Here is a 21119-nt window from a genome sequence, read left to right as displayed (position 1 = left end):
ATTAAAAGTAATAATTTTTTTGATGTATACTTTCTGTTTTCTGGATGGAAACCATACATTTTTTAAATTGGATGGTAAGACCTAGGAAAGTAACAACTCAATGTGAATCTAGAAACATGCAAATATGATTTCAAAAGGAAAACCATATTCAGATGTTCTACCCAAAGGTTATGGCCATAATAAAGACCCTGGAGATGACCTGTTGGCTTAGCCTGGCAAGTCTCTCCAAAGGAACAGAAATGTTTTCCTACTGAGGCAAAGTTGCCGAAGGGCAGGGCAGGAAACCAATCAGAGATTTGGTCTCCGTGAGACTGCACAAGTGGAGTAGGTGTTTAGCAGTTTTCTTTCTCACTTCCCAAACAGGATCTCAAGTATTTTGGTTCAGAAAGAAACCTAGTTTTGTCCTCAACTCTACCTTAGAATGCTAATACTGAAATTTAAAGGCTGCTCAGGCTGGGGAGATGCCTCAGTAGTTAAAGCACTTAACTTTAAGTGCAAGTGTGAGGGCTGGAGCTCAGAATCTACAAACACATGTAAATGCCATGTGGCCATAGTGGCCAACCTATAACTCCAGCATTCAAAGGTGAAGACAGGGGATCCCAGGAGCAAGATAGCAAGAGAGACTAACTGTACATATAGGAGCCCTCTGGTTCAGCTGAAACTCTGCCTCAATGAATAGAGTGGACAGGCTTGAGGTGGGCTTCCAGCTATAACATGTATACAGCCCTTCAACATACCTGCACACACATACACACATATACACACACCACATACACGTATGCACAAGGAAAATAAAGAACACTCATAAACCACCCACAAAGCTGGAGAGGGATAATAGCTGTCATTTCACTGAGTGCTTCCTGAGAGCTACAATAGTGAAAATCTTTCCCATGGGCTCATCTACATCTCAAAATAACTGAACAAGGGACCTAATAGCAAGTTAAGCCCTTAGGTGTTTGCTAGAAAGAACTGGTTAGGGAATGTACCATGTCTGCTTCTACACTGTGCTCAAAGTTTATGATTTGGGACTATCTGGGCACAACAGTTTTATTTTTCTTGAATATTTATCCAAGGTCAAAACCAAAGTGTTTCACCAACACAGACGACCACAAACAAGTGGAACATTTACCATAGAGAACGATTTTGAACAGAAAATTCTAAAGTAATGTACTTAAAAATTCAACCTAATAACAGAATTATAATACCAGTTTATAGTTTTAGTTCTGATAAAAAGTACATTTTAAAATTAATCCAGTTGCCAACTCTTACTTCCTTTTAAAAGTGTGTAGAAATCTTGGGCTTTGACCTTCATGACTACTTCTCTGATAAATTATATAAAAATTACATTTTAAAGCCACACCCTGCTATGACTTCTCAGGAGTGGTTAAAAAAATAAAGGAAATTCATTTAATTCTAACTAAAGAAGAGATCTTTCAAAATGCTGTAATTTAAAAAATTATTTGGAGACTTATCACATAATACACTTTAAGAAACAGCCAGTCAAATTTGTCACTGTCCTTCTCATCCACTGACTCAGGACACTTTCTCTCCACCACGGCCTGGCTACCCAAGTTACTTACCTGCCTCCCTCATACCCCCTTTTAGCAGGACACAGCGCTCATCAACAACTGTTATTTCATCACTATTTCTATTTGCCTTTTTAAATGGGAAACGGTTTATGGAGTAATACATTCCCACAATCTCTGATGAAAACAAAAAGACAAAAAACCAGGTTACTGACTCTATTCTTTATCACTACTCTACTTTTATCTCTGCATTGTGTCACACAATCACAATTATCAATACCTCCAATTATCAATAGATCAGTCTCTACGAGAAAGCAACTCCATCACACATAAACTCGGAGTTTTAAAGGGTGGACATGATTGCAGGGAATGAAATTCTTTTTGGGGGGTAGTGTGTTTGTGTGTGTTTTGGGAGGCAGAGTGTCTCTGACTAGCCCTGGCTGTCCTGGAACTCACTCTGTAGGCCTTTGAACTCAGTGACTGGCCTGTGTCTGCGTCCTAAGCACTGGGATTAAAGACATGCACTACCAGGCCTGGCTTGGGGAATGAAGTTAATAAAGGAAAGGAGACCCTTTAAGGCAGCTTCAAAAGCCTGGTTCCATGATGGGCAGTAGTGGCACCCACCTTCAAACAAACACCAAAACACTGTATTGTAAATACTTATTTTTCCTGTGTATGAGGATAACAGTGTGCATGTGTGCATGTGTGCATGTGTGGATGTGTGGATGTGAGGAGTGCATGTGTGCATGTGGAGATCAGAGAACAGCCTGTGGGAGTGACTTCTCTCCTTACACCACCTCGTGGGTCCTGACGACCAGACTAGGTTGTTGTGCTTGGCAGCAAGAGCCTTTACCTGCTGAGTCAGCCTCCAGTAACTTTTGGAAAAAGAACTTTGGTTGTATTCCCTTAATGAGATACCACTAAGGACAAAAAGAATGTAAGGATACAGTGACCTCTGTAGGCTGCAGCCCTTCTACAACTGCTCTGCACTGCAGTGAAAGCCCGAGCTCAGGGATGGGAAGTATCGGACGTAAAAAACAAAAGGGTTATTTTTATTTATATGAATGCACTGTAGCTGTCTTCAGACACACCAGAAGAGGGCATCGCATCGGATGCCATTACAGATGGTTGTGAGCCACCAAGTGGGTGCTGGGAATTGAACTCAGGACCTCTGGAAGAATAGTCAGTGCTCTTAACCGCTGAGCCATCTCTCCAGCCCCCACCTACCTCACCCCTTTTTTAGTTTTTTCCGAGACAGGGTTTCTCTGTGTAACCCTGACTGCTGTTCTGGAACTCCCTGTGTAGACCAGACAGAGATCCACCTGCCTCTGCCTCCTGAGTGCTGGTATTAAAGTCCCGGCACCACCGACTAGCAGTAAAAGGTTTCTGAAAATCGAGTAAACAAAAACCAAGGCAAAGATCACCCATAACCAAGCTGGGGTGTTTCTACCCATGCTGGCCTGTGTGCTGCTTGACTTCACTGCACCCCTGGTTCTAAACACACTTGCAGTTTGCTGTGAACGCAGTCTTTCCAGGTAAAGCAAAAGAACACTGCATGAGACACCTCAGCTCAGGTTTGAGACTCCTCTATGTTATGAACTACATTTTTTATTGTATATACAGATACTTCTGAACATAATGGAAAACAAAGACTTTTAGTGTTTTCCTGTTAGCGTTCTTTAGCACTTATCAAATTAAGTTATCTTTGGATTACACTGTGTAAGAATGTTTGATTTTGGGTTGGGGATTTGGCTCAGTGGTAGAGCACTTGCCTAGCAAGCACAAGGCCCTGGGTTCGGTCCCCAGCTCCGAAAAAAAGAATAGAAAAAAAAAAAAAAAAGAATGTTTGATTTTTAAAAACTATTTTGAGATGCTGACTTCAGTCTCATTAAACAAAAATCATTAAATGATTTTGGCTTGGGATTAGGACAGAACTGCCAACCATTCCTGACATGGCCTTAAACCAACGTCTGCTATTTTGTATTATGTATTTATGTGAAGTAGCATTCTCTGCACTGACAATCATCAAATCAAAATATTGATCAGCTGGAAAATGTTGATGATGCTCTATGCCTTATATTAGCAAATATTCAGCTGAGACTGAATCTTTATGTAAATTAAACAAGCCCATTCTTCTAATCAATATGTAAATTTGTTTTTTCTTTGTTATACAGTAAAATTATATGCATACTAAAGAATTCTTGTAAAATAATTTTGGGTGACTGGAAAAATGGCTCAGTGGTTACTGCCCTTGAAAATGTCCCAAGTATGGTTTCCAGCACTCTTGTCAGGAAGCTCACAACCGCCTATAACTCTAACTTCAGGGGATTCCATTCATGTGCACATAGACACAGACACAGACACACAGACACACACACACTTAAAAAATAAATCTTAGAACAACTTTGACTAATTATAAGTGAATGTTTAATTTGCACACTTTTTCCATTTATCTATTGTGATGCTTAATATTGTCCTCATAACAGGATCTAGACTCATTAACAAGATAAACTTCTGGTATGTCTATAAGGAGTTTTAGATTGGGTTGACATCAGAAGACCCATCTTAAATGTGGGTCACACCATACCATGGGCAAAGGTCCCTGACTGAATAAAAGGTGAGCTGAGAACCAGAGCTCACCTCTCTGCTCCCTGCCTGCAGGTCCAATGTGAACAGATGCTTCATGCTGCTGGTGTCATGCCTTCCCTACCATGATGGACCAAACCCTCAAACTGTAAGTCAACACAAACCTTTCCTTTCTTAAGCTTGCTTTTGTCAGATATTTGTCAAAGTGATGAGGAACAGTAACCAATACATGTACATAGGTGGGGTCCTGGTGCAGCAGGGTTACTAAGTACAAAGTGTTTAAAGAGCCCTCCTCAGGAGGTTCCCTGCCCCCATCGTTCTCCCTCTCTGTATATCTCTGTCTCTGTCTCCCACTCTCTCTCTCTCTCTCTCTCTCTCTCTCTCTCTCCCTACCCCCCCTCCCAACCCCCACCTATCTGCCTGCAGGTCAAGATGTAGTATGTAAGTCTTTTCTACTCCAGCACCATGCCTGGCTGCGACCATGCTTCCCGCCATGATGATAATGGACTAAACCTCTGAAAACTCTAACAGCTGGGTCAGGATCTAGACAGAGGGCAGAGGTGCTGCTGAGCCCAGAAAGGCAAACACAAACGCTCCAGGACACCGGCTGCTGCTCATCATTCACGGTCAGACGGAACCCTCGTGCCCCACCCCACACCATGAAAAAAAAGAAAAAAAAAGAAAAAAAGAGCCCTCCTCAGGACATTGCTATTTGAATGTAAACCCAACTGATCCACACCCACCCCCAACACGGGGTCTTGCTCTGAATCCCTAACAGGTCTGAACTGTGTGGACCAGGGTAGCCTCTCACTTGTACTCCTCCTCTTTGCCCATGATCCAAATGCTGGGACTACAGTGTGCTCTTCTATGCCTTTCCCTTGAATTATTACCTAACCACACACATGTTCTTGTTAAAAATGTCACAGAACTTAAACCTCTTATGGTACAAGTAAGATATATGCATCCTTAGGAAAAGGATGCTATATCAAACTTTACCATACTATATCAAACTTTACCATGATAAACAAAAATTTCAAGGATACTAGACATATATGTACTGTCCTTCATGTGTATATGCATGTGTGAATATTAGTCCAAACCAACTGTATAAGCCAATAAATTCAATTAACATTTATTAAAAAGCCTTTCTTTAAATCCTATTGAAGTGACTGAAAATTCAGACAGATGGACAAGTTAGAATTCTGTCAGAAAGCAAATAGCTAATGAGAAGTAGACTGAAAGAGAAGCAGGCTCACAGAAAAGGGGCTACTGTACCTGCAGTCTGTAGTAACATGGGCAAAGATGGTCATTCTGATTACAGAAGTGAGTGGGTCTCTGAAAACACTAGAGAAATAGCAGCTCAGTTCAGCAGGCTGTGCATCAAGCCAGCGGGAACTGAGCACTGAAAACGGCATTTTCAACTGGGTATAAGCTGCTTGAATACTCAGGCTGGGAACCCGCTGCAACTGGCTCTTAAGAAGGGCAGGGAACAGTGAGAGATGATAGGTAAGCAACGTGCTATTTTATTCAACTTTGAGCTAAAAAGGGACAAAGGTATTGTAAACTCCTTTCAGAGGCAAAAAAATTAATAAAAGAAATAGCACAGTAGGAGGAAACCCACAATGTAACTACCACCCCTGATGACTAGGAAGGTACTCACACCGAGACCAGTAAATCTTTTTTTTTAATTAACTTGAGTATTTCTTATTTACATTTCAAATGTTATTCCCTTTCCCAGTTTCCGGGCCAACATCCCCCTAACCCCTACCCCTCCCCTTCCTTATGGGTGTTCCCCTCCCCATCCTCCCCCCATTGCCGCCCTCCCCCCAACAATCACGTTCACTGGGGGTTCAGAGACCAGTAAATCTTAAGTGCCAGTTGGATCATTGAGAGCAGACACTGTAGATGGAGTACAAGTGTGACTGTAAATGGATACAGGCGGACACTATAAACAGTCCTCTCAACTTCTCCATGCCATCTGATACAGCAGGAGGGTTTGTCTCCTAATCAGAATCCACCGAAGTCTTCAGAGTTGAATTCTAAAAGGTGCCCAGTCTGCCAGTCCATAAGAGTCACTCGGGGTTAGAGAGATGGTAGATAGGATCATGCACGGCTTTTGCAGAGGTCCCAATTTCACTGTTCCCTGCCTGAGTATTCAAGCAGCTTATACCCAGTTGAAAATGCCATTTTCAGTGCTCAGTTCCCGCTGGCTTGATGCACAGCCTGCCGAACTGAGCTGCTATTTCTCTAGTGTTTTCAGAGACCCACTCACTTCTGTAATCAGAATGACCATCTTTGCCCATGTTACTATAGACTGCAGGTACAGTAGCCCCTTTTCTGTGAGCCTGCTTCTCTTTCAGTCTACTTCTCATTAGCTATTTGCTTTCTGACAAGTCTTTGTCTTTTCCCCATGCTGCCATAGAATTCAAGCGCCCATGTTGGGTGTCTTATACCACCATGAACTCCAGTTTCAGAGGGATCTCGAACCTTTGATCTTGACAGGCACCTGCACTCATGTACATTCCTACAATACACATAATTTAAAAAATTTTTTTAAAAGAATTTGTTAAGAACTGGGCAGTGGTGGTGCACGCCTTTAATCCCAGCACTGGAGACAGAAGCAGGTGGATCTCTGAGTTCCAGGCCAGCCTGGTCTACAGAGCTGAGTTTCAAGACAGCCAGTGCTACACAGAGAAACTTGTTTCGTGGGTGAGGTTTGTAAATAAGAGTTTAAAGTCAAGCTTAGCTATAGTTAAGTCTAAGATCAAGCAAGGCTACATGAGACCCTGTTTCTAAAAACATAAAGAAGTGTGGAACTTAAAACAAAACAAAAAACAAAAAAACCTCGAGTTAGGTGTAGTAGTTAGGTGTAATAGGTAGATGTAGTGGTTAGGTGTAGTAGGTAGGTGTAGTAGGTAGGTGTAGTGGTTAGGTGTAGTAGGTAGGTGTAGTGGTTAGGTGTAGTGGTTAGGTGTAGTGGTTAGGTGTAGTAGGTAGGTGTAGTGGTTAGGTGTAGTGGTTAGGTGTAGTAGGTAGGTGTAGTAGGTAGGTGTAGTGGTTAGGTGTAGTAGGTAGGTGTAGTAGGTAGGTGTAGTGGTTAGGTGTAGTAGGTAGGTGTAGTGGTTAGGTGTAGTGGTTAGGTGTAGTAGGTAGGTGTAGTGGTTAGGTGTAGTAGGTAGGTGTAGTGGTTAGGTGTAGTGGTTAGGTGTAGTAGGTAGGTGTAGTGGTTAGGTGTAGTAGGTAGGTGTAGTAGGTAGGTGTAGTGGTTAGGTGTAGTAGGTAGGTGTAGTAGGTAGGTGTAGTAGGTAGGTGTGGTAGTTAGGTGTGGTAGTTAGGTGTAGTAGTGCATGCCTTGACTTCCAGCACTTGGGAGGCAAAGCCATGCAGGTTTGTGTGAGTTCAAGGCCAGCTTGGTCTACAGAGTTTAGTAAGTTCCAGGACAGCTAGAGCCACAAAGTAAGATTCTGTTTGGAAAACAAAAATCCAAACCAAACCAACCCAAATCCAACCTAAACCCAACCCAAGCCAACCCTCAGTTAAGTGTATGTACCAGAAAGGACAAATGTTTTTAAGCCCTGAAATCAAACAAGTGGATTGGAGGAAAACTGGACAAATGGTTTATAAGAGTGAACATTGGAGTGCTCATGCCACAGCGTGACATGTTGCTCTCACAAATCTTGTTAGGATGCTGGCACGTTGACACTGAGAAAAGGGGGGAGGGGATTACAATATTGTACTGTGTTTGTTTATAGAAGTAAACAACTACAGCATGGTCTTAGGGGCTAGTTTAGAAATCTAACTAGTATTGACCAAAATAACCAATCAACCTATAGAACTTTCAGCTTACAGTTTTAAAGTTGCAAATGACTACAGGGTAGCTATACCCTATTTTCCAAATGAAGACCAGCTAATGTATCTAAAAAGAATAGATAATGTATCTAAAAGGAGCAGATACATTACTTGGTTTACATTCGCAACTTTCAAACAGTGTAAGGTGAAAGCTCTATAGGTTGATTGGTTATTTTGGTCAATGCTAGTTAGATGGGTGTGTTGGCTTACATCTGAAATCCCAGGTCTAGGCAAGCTGGGGCAGGAGAATTACAGTGAGTTCAAGTACAGCTTGGGCCACATAGTGACTTACAGGGTTACTGTGGAAGATTTGTCTCAAAGGAAAACAAGAAAAATCTATACTAAAAAAACATTGCAAGAAACACAAATAACTGTGACATAGACATGATATCATGAGAAATGCACAAGTTATTAAGGGGATAGCATAGCTGACTTGATGTCAGCTGAAGATTCTTGACAGATAGACAAGACACAGATAAGATAGGGAACAGAATGAGCATGAGGGCTTTGCTTTGTAGGCTGAGAAAACATAAGTAAAAGCTCTGAGATAAGAAAAGAGTTGTACTTAGGACACAGTAATGAAGTGGGTTAGAATACAGACTCTGTAAGGAGAAAAGGGACTGAGGTTGAAGGGAAAGTGGAGCCACACTCTGATAACTGTGGAGTGCCTGATGCTTTACAGATGCAGGTGTGCTCATGGTGTCTGCTCAAGTACATGCGGTAAAGGCCAAGATCAGTTCTGTGGGCAAGTCACATGACTCCCGTCTCTCTGTAGGGTGAACCGCAGCTCTTATATAAGGGTTAGTTAACACAGAAAGCCCAGAACAGTATCTGCCACAGAGTGCTATGTTAAGTATTTACTATGGTTATACTTGTACTTTGAAGAGATAAGTTTAGCAGCAATGTAGAGAGAAGTGGACTGGAATGGAAAAGCCTTTGCTGTACCTCTTTTACTCATGCAGTTCCACCTCCAAGGACAAGTACTGTAGAAGGCCTCTTCAGTATTTAAATACTCATTATTAAATGTATCACTTGTAAGGTTCAAACCGCACCTCCTTTCTGACCATCTGGTCTATTTTATTCTTATAGAATACAGGTATTTCAAGGATTTTTTTTTCATGTGCTTCAATATAATCCTTCTGAATAGGAGCTGGAGAGATGGCTCAATGGTTGAAAGTACCTGTTGTTCAGGTAAAGGCCTGAATTCAGTTTCTTGGTGGCTCAAAACACTGCAACTCTAGTTCCAGAGCATCTTGAGTCCTCTGACCTCTGTGGGCACTCGCCATGTAAGTGGTACACATATGAAGAGCCAGGCAAAACATTCACATGATCAAATAAATAAATCTAAACAATAAATCAGGGCTGAAGAGATGGCTTAGTGATTAAGAGCACTGGTGGCTCTTTCAGAGGACTTGGGTTTGAGTCTCAGTCCCCACATGGCAGCTCAGTCATCTGTAACTCCAATTCTAGGAGCTCAAACACCGTCTTCTGTCTTCCAAAAATACTAGGCACACATAAGGTACACAAATATATAAGCAGGGAAAACACCCATACAATAAATTAGATAGTTTTTAATTAAAACCATACTCGTGAATATTCAGCACAAGCTCCTTTTAAACCACAAACACTTCAATAGCCTTTGTTGTAAGAATGGAAACGCGTCCAGTGATTTAGGGAATGCCCAAGGGAGCAGTAAGGAACGTTCATGATTAAGATAAACATTTGCTTCATTAAAATGATGTCAATTTATAAAGGAAATAGCCATATTTTTGATAATCTAAGAAGCTTTTGAGTCTTGCCATTCCAAGTTAGAGAACTGCTTAGTATAACTGATGGGAACATGGTCTACTCTTTAGAAAAAACTTGTATCTAGTGAAAAGCTGGCCCAGTGACACTCCAAGGTCAACAGTACCACAGACAGAAGAACAGAAGAGCAAAGGAGCAAGCTGCTCCTCCAGGTTCTCATCTGACTCGTCCAACTGTAGTTTTCTGTACTCTTGTTACTCTGACTATAGGATATGGGCCTCAGTTGAACGGCTCTATATTAAAAGTCGGCAGCTGCCTTTTTGCTCAATATATACAGCAGCAAGTGTCAAAATGCCAAATGTGACATTTTATTTATAGCTGAGTCACATAAAAGTGTAGCCCATTTCTAATTAAAAATAAATCAATTAACACAGTAATTCAAAGAAATGTCTGCCTCAAAACTGAACTGGGGTCATACACTGAAATTTTATAGAAGCAAAGCATACATGCTGGTTGGTGCTAATGCAAAGAAACATGTACCCACAGTCTCTCTTCTGTCAATTCTGAAGCAGTCAGTCTCAGAGGAACATAATATTCTACTCGCTTGATGAAAAGCTGGCAAGTACTCAGCGTAAATAACATTTAACAACAGAGCACACAGCAAGTGCAGCACAGATCAGTGCTGAAGACAGACTCCCATCCAGACACTTCTTTACTAGACTATGGTCAAAACACAAAATCACCCCCAATTTCTTATGACAAAGTCCAACGGCTTCTGTAATTATTAGGCTTTTTAGGGGCTAGCTGCTTAGCAGGATAAGTACTTAAAACAAACAAAAACTAGCAGTGGCACAAATTAGAAAACATTTTGATAACCGAGACATTGTGAGCAGGTAAAGCTCTGAGTGTGAAACTGACACCTACATGTGTCACTATGAACTGACACCTACAAGGCTGCCACTGTGCGACCTGAGCTATGGGGAACAGGAGGAAGGCATAAGGTCAGAGAGTGTGTGAGTGTGTGTGTGTGTGTGTGTGTGTGTGTGTGTGTGTGTGTGTGTTCCATGTATTTGCTGAAAGTCTCGATTTACAATGCAATAAGTTTCACAAACAGCAACACTTCACTGTATGCCCGAATGTCCCCTCATGGTATGTGTGATGCCCTCGGTTAACTATATGCAATGAAGTAAGGGGAAAATAAATTAACATTCATATGACAAAAGCTCTGGAAAACGAAAAAGAATTGTCTACACCTATCTCGGCCACAGTGGTGGTCACACCTATAATTCTAGCACTTGGTAGGCAGAGACAGAAGATGGGGAGTTTAAGATGATCCTCGGCTTGGAACACATGAGACCCTTTAAAAAAAAGCCTGCAAGGGGTTGGGGATTTAGCTCAGTGGTAGAGCGCTTGCCTAGGAAGTGCAAGGCCCTGGGTTCGGTCCCCAGCTCCGAAAAAAAAAAAGAACCAAAAAAAAAAAAAAAAAAAAAAAGCCTGCAATCTGTCTAAAAGATGGCTTGGCTCATAGTGACAATGGATGCAACTTCATGCTGCTTTGTTCCAAACCTGTGCCCCCTTCCTACACTGCTTGGCTGCCTCTCACCTACACAAATTCTGTACTGTCTTTCAGATACACATAAAGCCAAGGCACTCTCGGTTTGGGTGCTTACGTGTGTCCCGTTAAGTTTCTATTGCCATTGCGCTTACTGTGCAGTCCTTCTGCCCAGATTGGACCAGCTGGGTTTTAAGAACGTTCAACTGGAGACACACCATGTTGCCTTAAATCTCTTTTTGGAACAAGGCAGGGCAAAAGTAAACAAACAAGACAGATAATACAAAAGAACAATCTTCCAAATGCCAGATGTTTTGGCTTTCTATGTAATAGTAGCAACTGTGACTAATAATCTAGGCATGTATTGTCTATCAGGCAGTGTGCTGATACCTCACATGCTACATTTTTTAAAATAATCATATTTTGTGTTATTGTTTTGTTTTTTGGCACAAGGCTTCTCTGTGCAGCCCTGGCTGTCCTGGGACTCACTTTGACCAGGCTGGCCTTGAACTTAAGAAATCTGCCTGTCTCTGCCTTCTCTGCCTCCAAAGTGGTGGCCAGCTGGCCAGCTGGTAGTCATCTTTTGAACTAAGTGATCACCTTCATTTTACAACTGAGGGATAGCTACATGCCACCCACCACGGGGACCCCAACAATGAAAACCTCAATTTATCTGCTCCAGATCCTACTGAGCCAGCCATCTTATTGCAACTAACCCCACAACAAACCCACATTTATCACACAAACAATTTAAAATGACACTGGCTTTGTCACTCTGGGCTAAAGAGTAGAGAACTGATGCTTGTGACTATTATTAGGCCAGTTTTAAGAGGGGTAATGGCAGATGCCACTGATCTAATGAGCACACAGGCAGCCATCACTCGGCAGTTTTTTTCTGAATTCCTTCTTTTAATGATTTCTCATTATTTTTGCCTTCTGTCCATGCTCTTTGTACCAATTGTCCCTACAACACTTTCAGGCCTGGTAGACTGAATGTCTGGTTGCATCTCTGTTGGTACCGATAAAAAAAAGGATTCAATGTTTTGAAAAAAAAAAAATCAATGTTTTGCTCAGGATCCTTAATCTCATTTTAGAAAATCTGGTCTACACTGTAAAATTCAGTATCAGATAATTTCGAGCTTTGAGGATATCCTGTGAACACTATTAAAGACTTGTCTTTGAATTTTATCCAACGTTCTTATTACTTGATATGTGTAAGTTCTGATAATGTCACTCAAAAAAGATTCCTTTTTACTTATGTATATACGAATATACTTTTGTGTGTGTGTGTGTGTGTGTGTGTGTGTGTGTGTGTGTGTGTGCATGAGTGCAGATGTCTGTCAAGGCCAAAGAAGGTTGTTGGATCCCCTGAGGCTAGTTACGAGTAGTTGTAAACTACCTGATATAGGTGCTGGGAACTGAACTTGGGTCTTCCACAAAAATAGCAAGTGTGCCCTCTTTCCAGCTCCAGAATGTTACTTTTTAAAAGAACATTGGTGGACAACTTTATCATTACAGACTTTTCTTCTATTGCCTGATGATTGGGTAAATAAAAAGTACTTTATGGCTACAACAGACAGTTATTCAGCAAAGAAAAGTATTTTAAAAGTCCAGTATGGATGAACTTGAAAAAGATAACTGAAAAGGCCAATCACAAAAAATCCATTTACCTAAACTACTCAGAATCTGCAACTCTCTAGGCAGAAAGATTAGCAGTTGCTTAAGGCGAGGGAGTTCAGGATGACGGCTGAGAGGTATGAGCTTGCTTTTGGAATAATGGAAACACTCTAAAATTGACGTTGTAATACTGGTATACAGTTTTGCGAGTAAACAAAAACCACAGAATTGTATACACAAGCTGAGTATTTTATAATTACATCTCAGTAAAGTTGTTGAAAAAGAATTTTATTGGAGAAAGACTCAAAAGACTCATGAAGAAATATTACGGATGCTTTCTAAACCAGAAAACATGGTCTCAAGGCTTCTGCTCTCCTGGTCTCTCTCTGAGTCACCCCTGGGGCCAACAGAACAAGTTCTTAGTAGACGAGCTCACTCAGCAATGCTGCGGCACGCCACACACACGTCTGTGAGCACCGGATACTGCAGCTCAAGAGAGGCATTATGATTATTCGATAATAATTTTCCAGGACTGAATAGGTGAGTCTGCTTAGGTAGGAGCATTTTAATGTTTTAACCTGGTGTACAGGCCAGGAGCTATGTATGCACGTTGAACGTCAGAGAGCTATCGATCCTGCCAGTCGCCTAGGTGAAACTTAACTGCTTTGTTTGGGGAAGATGGCAGGAACCAGAAAGCAAGTACTTCTTTTCTCAAATCTCTCCATTCCCTAAGTTATCTCTCAAGCTTTAGACTTGATAAAAAAAGAAAACATCCTCACGAAATGTCAGATATTGAGTATAAACAGGGGAGTTTCTAACCATGAAAGTCAAAGGCTGCAGGAAAGGCAGGGAGAAGGGATTGAGTGACTTCATCTGTTAGTGTAAAACCTGGTACACATAGTCCAGGCTTTTTTTTTTTTTTGGTTCTTTTTTTCGGAGCTGGGGACCGAACCCAGGGCCTTGCGCTTCCTAGGTAAGCGCTCTACCACTGAGCTAAATCCCCAGCCCTACTGAGCTAAATCCCCAGCCCTCCAGGCTTTTACCTATGAAGACCCATCTGTTCTTTCCTTCCAGAGGTCCTACAGGAACAGGTTCCCACTTCTGCTTAGGACTGGAGAGCTGTCTACATTTTGGGATCCAATAGTAGAAAAGTGCTTGTCCCCAAATAAGCCAGTCTTCAATATCCTCTTCTGTAAGCACTAATGCCACATTTTAGCTAATCATTTCCCCTTGAATGAATTTAAAATAGGAACAGGATAAAGCTAGTGGCCACATTCCTTGGCACAGGCCTTGTAATCCTGGTACCTAGGATTCGGTGGCAGGATGACTGTGGGTTGATCTGGCTGGGCTACACAATGAATGTGATAATCTTTTCAATGTGACCACCTCTAAAACCAGCTAAAGGACACATCTTTGGGCTGGTGGGTGAAGGTATATCCAAAAAGGACAGTCTCCCCCAGAGTAAGTAACACCTGAAAGAGAGCCTACCGTTAGACAGGTCAGAGGAAAACAGTGCTGCTTGCCTGACTTACTTCTTGCCAGTGTCTATCTTGTTGCTGTTGGTGCCATAGGAAGTCAGCTTCTAGGCCTTCCAGATTTTCAGAGCCAGACTGGGGTTGCTGAAGCATCTAGTCCTGACTGAGCAGTCACCAGTCTCCCAGCCTCTCTAACACGTAGACAGTCCCTATCAATTTTAAGCCATTCTAGGAAACTGCCTCTTATAATACACATATATAAAATATATATAAAATATCAGTTCTTTCAAGAACCTTGACTCATACAATGAGCTCAGGGCCAACCTGAAGTGGTCCCTGTCTCAAGAAACAGAAACAGTAGGTACAAGGGTATCAATGTCTGATCCCCACTTCAAATACTGACATCCCATCTGAACAAAGAGAAGAATGCAAACGTCTTCAGGAGTAAGTGCAGTAACCTTTTCTTACATACCCATTGTAGAGGTTTTGATTAAATGTAGGAGAGTAGCTCTTTTATACATTTAAAAAAAAGGGTTTGGGGGGTTGGGGATTTAGCTCAGTGGTAGAGCGCTTGCCTAGCAAGCGCAAGGCCCTGGGTTCGGTCCTCAGCTCCGGAAAAAAAAAAAGGGGGGGGTTTGGGAAATGCAGTGACCTTCAGAGAGAGCAGCAGGCCAGTCTGTTTAGGGTAGTCACTGAACCCTTGCTGTAGAGGGATGACACCTCCATACAGGAATCTAGAGATCTGAAACAGCTTAACTGTTGATCATACTAAAACTAACAGCATTGTGTGTGTGTGTGTGTGTGTGTGTGTGTGTGTGTGTGTGTGTGACGAAAAAGTTTGCTCCTTTGGGGACAAGAGGACAGAGTGACACTGAAGTTAAGAAATATCTATGAAGACAAAAAACTAAAATTTGAGACTGAAACTCAAACCTGTCCCTTTAGTCTATCAAATCCTCATTTAAGACAAATGAAAACTGTAGGTAGCACTTCAAGGAAAAGATTCCTTTCTAGGACTCAAGCTAGAACCGTGACACCACAGCCCCAACATTTTCTTAAAATGACCCCTTGCCACAATGACACTCATGTATCACATACAACACTGAAACATGGAGAAATGTAGAAATGACAATTTTATATCAGCCAAATGCATGAAGCCAAAGGAATCCCAGTGAGTCGTTGACGCCTCTGGACCTCGGATAGCACCCAGCACCACATGATTGATATACTGCTGTCAATGCTGAGTCCACCAGGCAGCCAGAATCTGCCCTCCACAGGGCAGACTTATGTAACTGGGTCATTATATCCACCTGGCATTAAGCCTTCCTGGTTGTCCTGATGGACACTGCTAAGGGTCCTTTAGGAGTGCTTTCTCCAGGCACTTTCCCTTGCAAACTATTTCACTGCATGTGCAGTGAATAAACCACAGCTATCAGAGCAGACACAGCAAAGGTTCTCACAGCCAGGTAAAGTCACACGGAATGTATCTTTTCTGTATTGGGACCAGTTCAGCAAAAACAAACTAAACCTCTTCAGTCCAAAGTGTGGTCCCCACTCTCTGGCAACAAGCTGACAAGCTCATTGGCGGGGTTGTGTTTTTGATGCAGAGGCTGAGGAGCATCAAGGCTAGAGTATGGAGATGAGAAATGGAGCAAGAGGAACAATACAGAAGTGATAGTGAAAGCACAAAGCACCAGGGAGACATTTCGCTCTGTCTAAGCTCTGGAATGTTATGCTTGATGTTTACATATCTCTAAGAACATCTAATGTGGTCCTGTCATTTCCTACAGTAAAAGTTTAAGGCTTAGTGCAAAACAGCAATATAACAGTTACACTAAGTGTTCCGTGCTGAGAATGCCATGTACCATTCACTCTTAAAGCTTCCTGTGGGTTAATGTGGTTAGCTATCACTAGGAGCCAAGGAGGTGGCTAATGTCCTTATTTTACAGAGGTGAAAACAGACACAGGGAGGCTAAGGGGCTTGGGCCAATGCTACAATGCCAGCAAATGACAGTGCTCTTATCTGAACCCTAACACCTTCCTCAGTTGACTACAGTGGTTTTCTAACTATACTATGCAGATCACTTTAGTTCTAAGAGTTCTGCTGTATTTTTAGATTTATTTTTTAAAAATAATTTAAAATTTGCAATGAAGGGCTGGAGAGATGGCTCAGCGGTTAAGAGCACCCGACTGCTCTTCCAGAGGTCATGAGTTCAATTCCCAGCAACCACATGGTGGTTCACAACCATCTGTAAAGAGATCCGATGCCCTCTTCTGGTGTATCTGAAGACAGCTACAGTGTACTTATATATAATAAATAAATAAATCTTTAAAAAAAAAAATTTGCAATGAAGAGCCCAGTAATGGCTCAGTGGTTCAGAGTACTAGCTACTCCTGCAGAAGACTGATCTGATTCCCAGCATCCACATGATGGTCACAACCATCTGTTACTTCAGTATCTCTTTGGCCTCTTCCAGTACCAGGCATGCACAGGGTACACAGACATATATGTAGGAAAACACCCATAGAGTAAAATAAACATTGAAAACGACTGCAATAAAACGCCACCATCAAAATGTGAATAGACTGAACACAAGCAAGGGAAATGGCCAAGTGTTTTGCTATCCAGTGAGGTCCCTTGAGACCGTGGAGCCCAGCCAGTCCTCACACTCCACAGTCTACTTGCACTTCTTGTGATTGTCTCACTGATTTGAAAGACGTAACTATATTTTTTTTAGTATTTATTTCGTATAAGTATTGTTGGTGTTTTATTTCCAAGGGCATTTAGAAAGCTCACTATTTATTCACTATCACTGTTTAGAAAATTCACATGTCAAGGCAGCTGGACACTAGGGTCAGTGGGGCAGGGAGGTTGCCATACTGTACATCCACAACCACCAACATCCACAAAGACGAACAGGCCTACGGTCCGCGCACTCTCGGCAGCTGTTTCTCTTTCTCCACATTTTCTCCTTTCTGCAAACTTTGGGCTACTGTCCCTTTCGTGTCTTTGCCAACTCACAGTCAAAGATTTTAACTCTAAATCTGACTGCGCCCGTATTTATTCTCCTGCTTTCTCTCCAATGGCCTTCGAAACATCAGGTCTGGAATACTGCTCTCTTATATAATGTATAGTAGCAGTTCCCTTCTCCAGGCTACCTTGCTCGTGGACATTCTGTCCACTACTTACAGGCACTCCACTGAAAATCTTTTCTCAAGAAGGATCTCTTTACTCGACAGTGGGAACCTTTTGCTCCTAAGTACGTGATACTTAGAAAGTCTCACAAAGGGGTCATTACAAATGTAGTCAGAGTGAAAACAGCAGTGGTAATGAACTGAATGTCACACATAGAGTCAAATACATTGTCTGGAGTCAGCAGCACTTTCAAAAACAGCCCACAGGTATTACCAAATTCCACACGATCCCCAGACTCTCTTTTTTTATGTGTTACAATTAACAGCTCTGCTAAAATTCTACAGTCAAGACAAGTAGAATTCTTTAGTGTTATGTTAATAACCAGTAAATCTGGCAGCATGACTTTGTGTTACTAGGTCTAGATTAGAGAGGAGAGGAAGAAGAAAGCAACAAATGTCCCAGCTAGAATTTTCTTTTTTAAAAGAGCTAAAAATATTGTTGGATAAATTGAGAACCCTATACGACTCGTAAGAAGTTTGACAGCACAGCGATACATTTTATAACAAATCATTTGAAGGGTTCCCACTCCTCATTCCCTTCACTTTCACTGAACAAGCATTTCAAGACCGATCCTTAATTCTGAGCGGTTCTCCTGACAGCTGCGTACATTAATTAAAGGTTTGGTCTCACAGGTCTAGGTGAGAGAGAAAGGGAGAAGCACGAGAGGGTTGGAGCTGAGAATCCTGCCAGCTCATTCACCTGGGATACCCTTCCGAAAGATGCCCGCCTCTTTCTTGAGGACACCCCACTCACACACACCCGCCCCCAGCGCCAATGTTCCAGCAGGCACTGCCAGTGGGGCTGCCTGCGACTCTCTGTGTTATTTAATTTTCTAACTACTATTAAGATATCTCCAGCGCGCGCGTGTGTGCGTGAGATGCGCTGGAATGAAAGATGCTCCATAAAATGAAGTTTATTATTAGTATTATTACAGCCCCCCCGGGCCTAAAATAAAGCAAAGACTAACCACATACACTTCAAAGGGGAAAGGGGGAGCCACAGTGAAACAGCCTCCGCCGGCCCCCACCCCGGCGCCGACCTTTAACCCTCGGGACCGCCGACCCGGGGGGCGGCAGCCCTCCCGGCCCGCGCACGCCGCTCACCCGCCGACTCCCCGGTGTTGATCCAGTCCGGGTTGGCGATGCTGGCGATGGCGAAGATATCGGCGGCCAGAAAGAGACATCCTGAGATGATGGTCAGTTTATCCATCGCCCCGCCCCGCTCCCCCCACCCCCCACCGCAGGGCAGGCCGCGGCCTCACTCCTCGCGCCCCATGGGCCGCCGGGCCCCGGGGTCCCCGCGCCGCCGCCCTCGGCCCTCGGCCCGCGCCGCGCGCTCGCGCCCTCCGCGCCGGGACCCGCAGCCGCCGCCCGCCCCGGAACTGCTCGGCCCGCCCGCCCCTCACCCGGAAGCGAAACCACGCGCCGGCCGGCGGCGCCCAGGACTGCCCTGCAGAGCCTTCCCGAGGGGGCGTCGGCTCAGCCCGGCACTGGGGGCTGCAACAGTGGTTCGGATCGGAGACCACTGAGATCTTAAACATTTGTCCTGTCAGGATGAGGTGCAGACTATTCCAGAGACAAGGAAACAGCCACTGGGGAGAAAGTGGAAAGATGTCAGGTTCAGGGACCTGCAAAATGGCCCGTGTGACTAGAGAGTGTATGAGAAAAGGTAGGCAGAGGCCAGAGGTGGCATTCAGGGTGGACACGCGCCTGTAAATCCCAGCAGTGGGGAAGCGGAAGCTGGAGAGCCACCGGTTCTAAGACAGCCTAGGCTAAATAGTGAGATCCTGTCTTTAAATTCACCAAATGTGTGTTTGGATTTTGCTCCAGATGCAATGGGAAAGAACGAAAGGGTTTTCGACAAGGATAGTGGCATGACCCTATTTGATTTGTAAGGATCTACGGTATAAATAGATTGTATATTGTATATGGGGGAGGGGGAGCGAATGTAGGGACGCCAGAAATGGTCCCGCAGTCTAAGACAGAATTGTGGCTTTTAACTAGGGTAGTCGAGAAAGAGAAAAGTGAGCAGATGTGTGTGTTTTGCAGACGGAAGGAAGGACTTGGTGATAACAGAAAGGGATGAAGAACCTGAAATGCTTGTTAGTTTGCACCTACCGGGTGTTTGGTGATTTACAGAGTGAAGGTGTGGGGAGAGCCTTGGATTGGATGCATACACAGGAAACAATAATATGAATTGTTACAAAAACAGAGGAGGTGTCTATGATTTTGCTATCCCCTGGAGATTTCCCTCTACCGTGGCTCTCTGCTAAATCTCCATTAGCCCCAACTTTATATCCATCTCTTTCTTAGCATTCTACAGAGCAAATGGAGATGACTTTTCTCCTTAAGGACCACCTAAGCTATCTCTAGAAAGACCTGGAAGAGTGACATTTGTCTCTATTTTGGGGACGCCTACATGTCCACAAAACTCGGCAGGTTTCAAATTCCACCAAATCCAGCATCCTTGCAGTAAGTGTAGCTGCGTCAGGGGCACCACATAGATTGGGGAGAATGGATTAGATTGCTGGTCTAAAGGCTTTTCAGCCCAAACATTGGTCTCTTGGGGCAAGTATTTTTTAAAGTACATATTTAATTACATAATTTATTTTTCCTCTGCAGTAGACAGGGAGTAGGGTAACTCGTATCTCCTGGGGATCCAGATAGAATGCCTATCAGTTTACTGTAGTAGCTCTTCCCTTTCTTGTTTTAAGGACTGGGGAAGTTTGTAGGAGTCTTAGTTTTGGCTTCTTATCTGCTGTTTTGATTGTCTAGAATAAAAGAAGCTGTAACTAAACAGAGAGGATTCCTGACTACCCATTGATGCTTGTAACTGATCAAGGCCAAATGTTGGAACAATGTGGCTGCTTTAACTCCAGCTCTGTGGAACCGTGCTGTTTTAATTCTTGCGTTAAAAAAAAAAAAAGCAAATATAAATTCTTTCTTTTACCCTAGCAGTACTTACCAGAATATCCTGAAGTGTATTCTTCTATTCAACATTCTAGACTTCAGATTAAAGTGTGTGTGCGTGTGTACTTGTGTGGGTATGTATGAGTGTATGCGTGTGCTTGCATGTGTGTGTATGAGTGTATGTGTTAAAAACCATCCTTTCCACCAGGCTAGTGGTTGCATACCATTGTAGATAACAGTGATTCACTTAATCTCTTCCTGCCTTGAAGGGCAGGGTTTTAGTTATTAGGACCAAGCACATAGTGTTCACAGAATTCCCATCACTTCCCATTTTAGCCCCACACTCTGATGACACTGATAATTCAGAGTTCATGTCTCTGAGGTATGTAGGACAAAACAGTTCCCTTTTCTACAGCTCTACCTAGATCTTAATGGAAGCAAAGCTGAGGGGTTCTGAGGGCAGAGCAAAGGATGCAGAAGTATGTTCTAATCCCAGCCCTGCTGCTGACTTGAACTCGAGAAATCCATACCCTTCCTTTGGGCCTCTTTTCCCTATCTCCCAGAACAGACTCGTGTGTGACAGAGGTGTCCTATCACTCACCTGAATGAAACAAAGGGGACCTTTCTGTTCAAAGATGAGCCACCATGCTCCATATGGCAGAAAGT

The 21119-nt window shown here is 43.0% G+C and overlaps 1 protein-coding gene and 1 pseudogene across 1 annotated transcript in view; one reads left to right on the top strand and one right to left on the bottom strand.

Annotated features, from left to right (window-relative positions):
- Mosmo (modulator of smoothened) overlaps positions 1–18775 on the bottom strand; it is a 70836-nt gene extending 52061 nt beyond the window's left edge. The window contains exon 1 of the mRNA NM_001401762.1: positions 18648–18775. Within this exon, the coding sequence (NP_001388691.1) occupies positions 18648–18753 (106 nt within the window). The 5' untranslated portion in view covers positions 18754–18775. The remainder of the gene's footprint in view (positions 1–18647) is intronic.
- LOC120100485 (small nucleolar RNA U13) lies at positions 7726–7822 on the top strand (annotated as a pseudogene).
- Positions 18776–21119: the final 2344 nt, after the last annotated feature.

This window comes from Rattus norvegicus, chromosome 1 (assembly GCF_036323735.1).
Source record: "Rattus norvegicus strain BN/NHsdMcwi chromosome 1, GRCr8, whole genome shotgun sequence".
Taxonomy (NCBI): Eukaryota; Metazoa; Chordata; class Mammalia; order Rodentia; family Muridae; genus Rattus; species Rattus norvegicus.
Note: the sequence above shows the minus strand (reverse complement) of the source record. Positions and strands in the feature narration are given on the sequence as shown.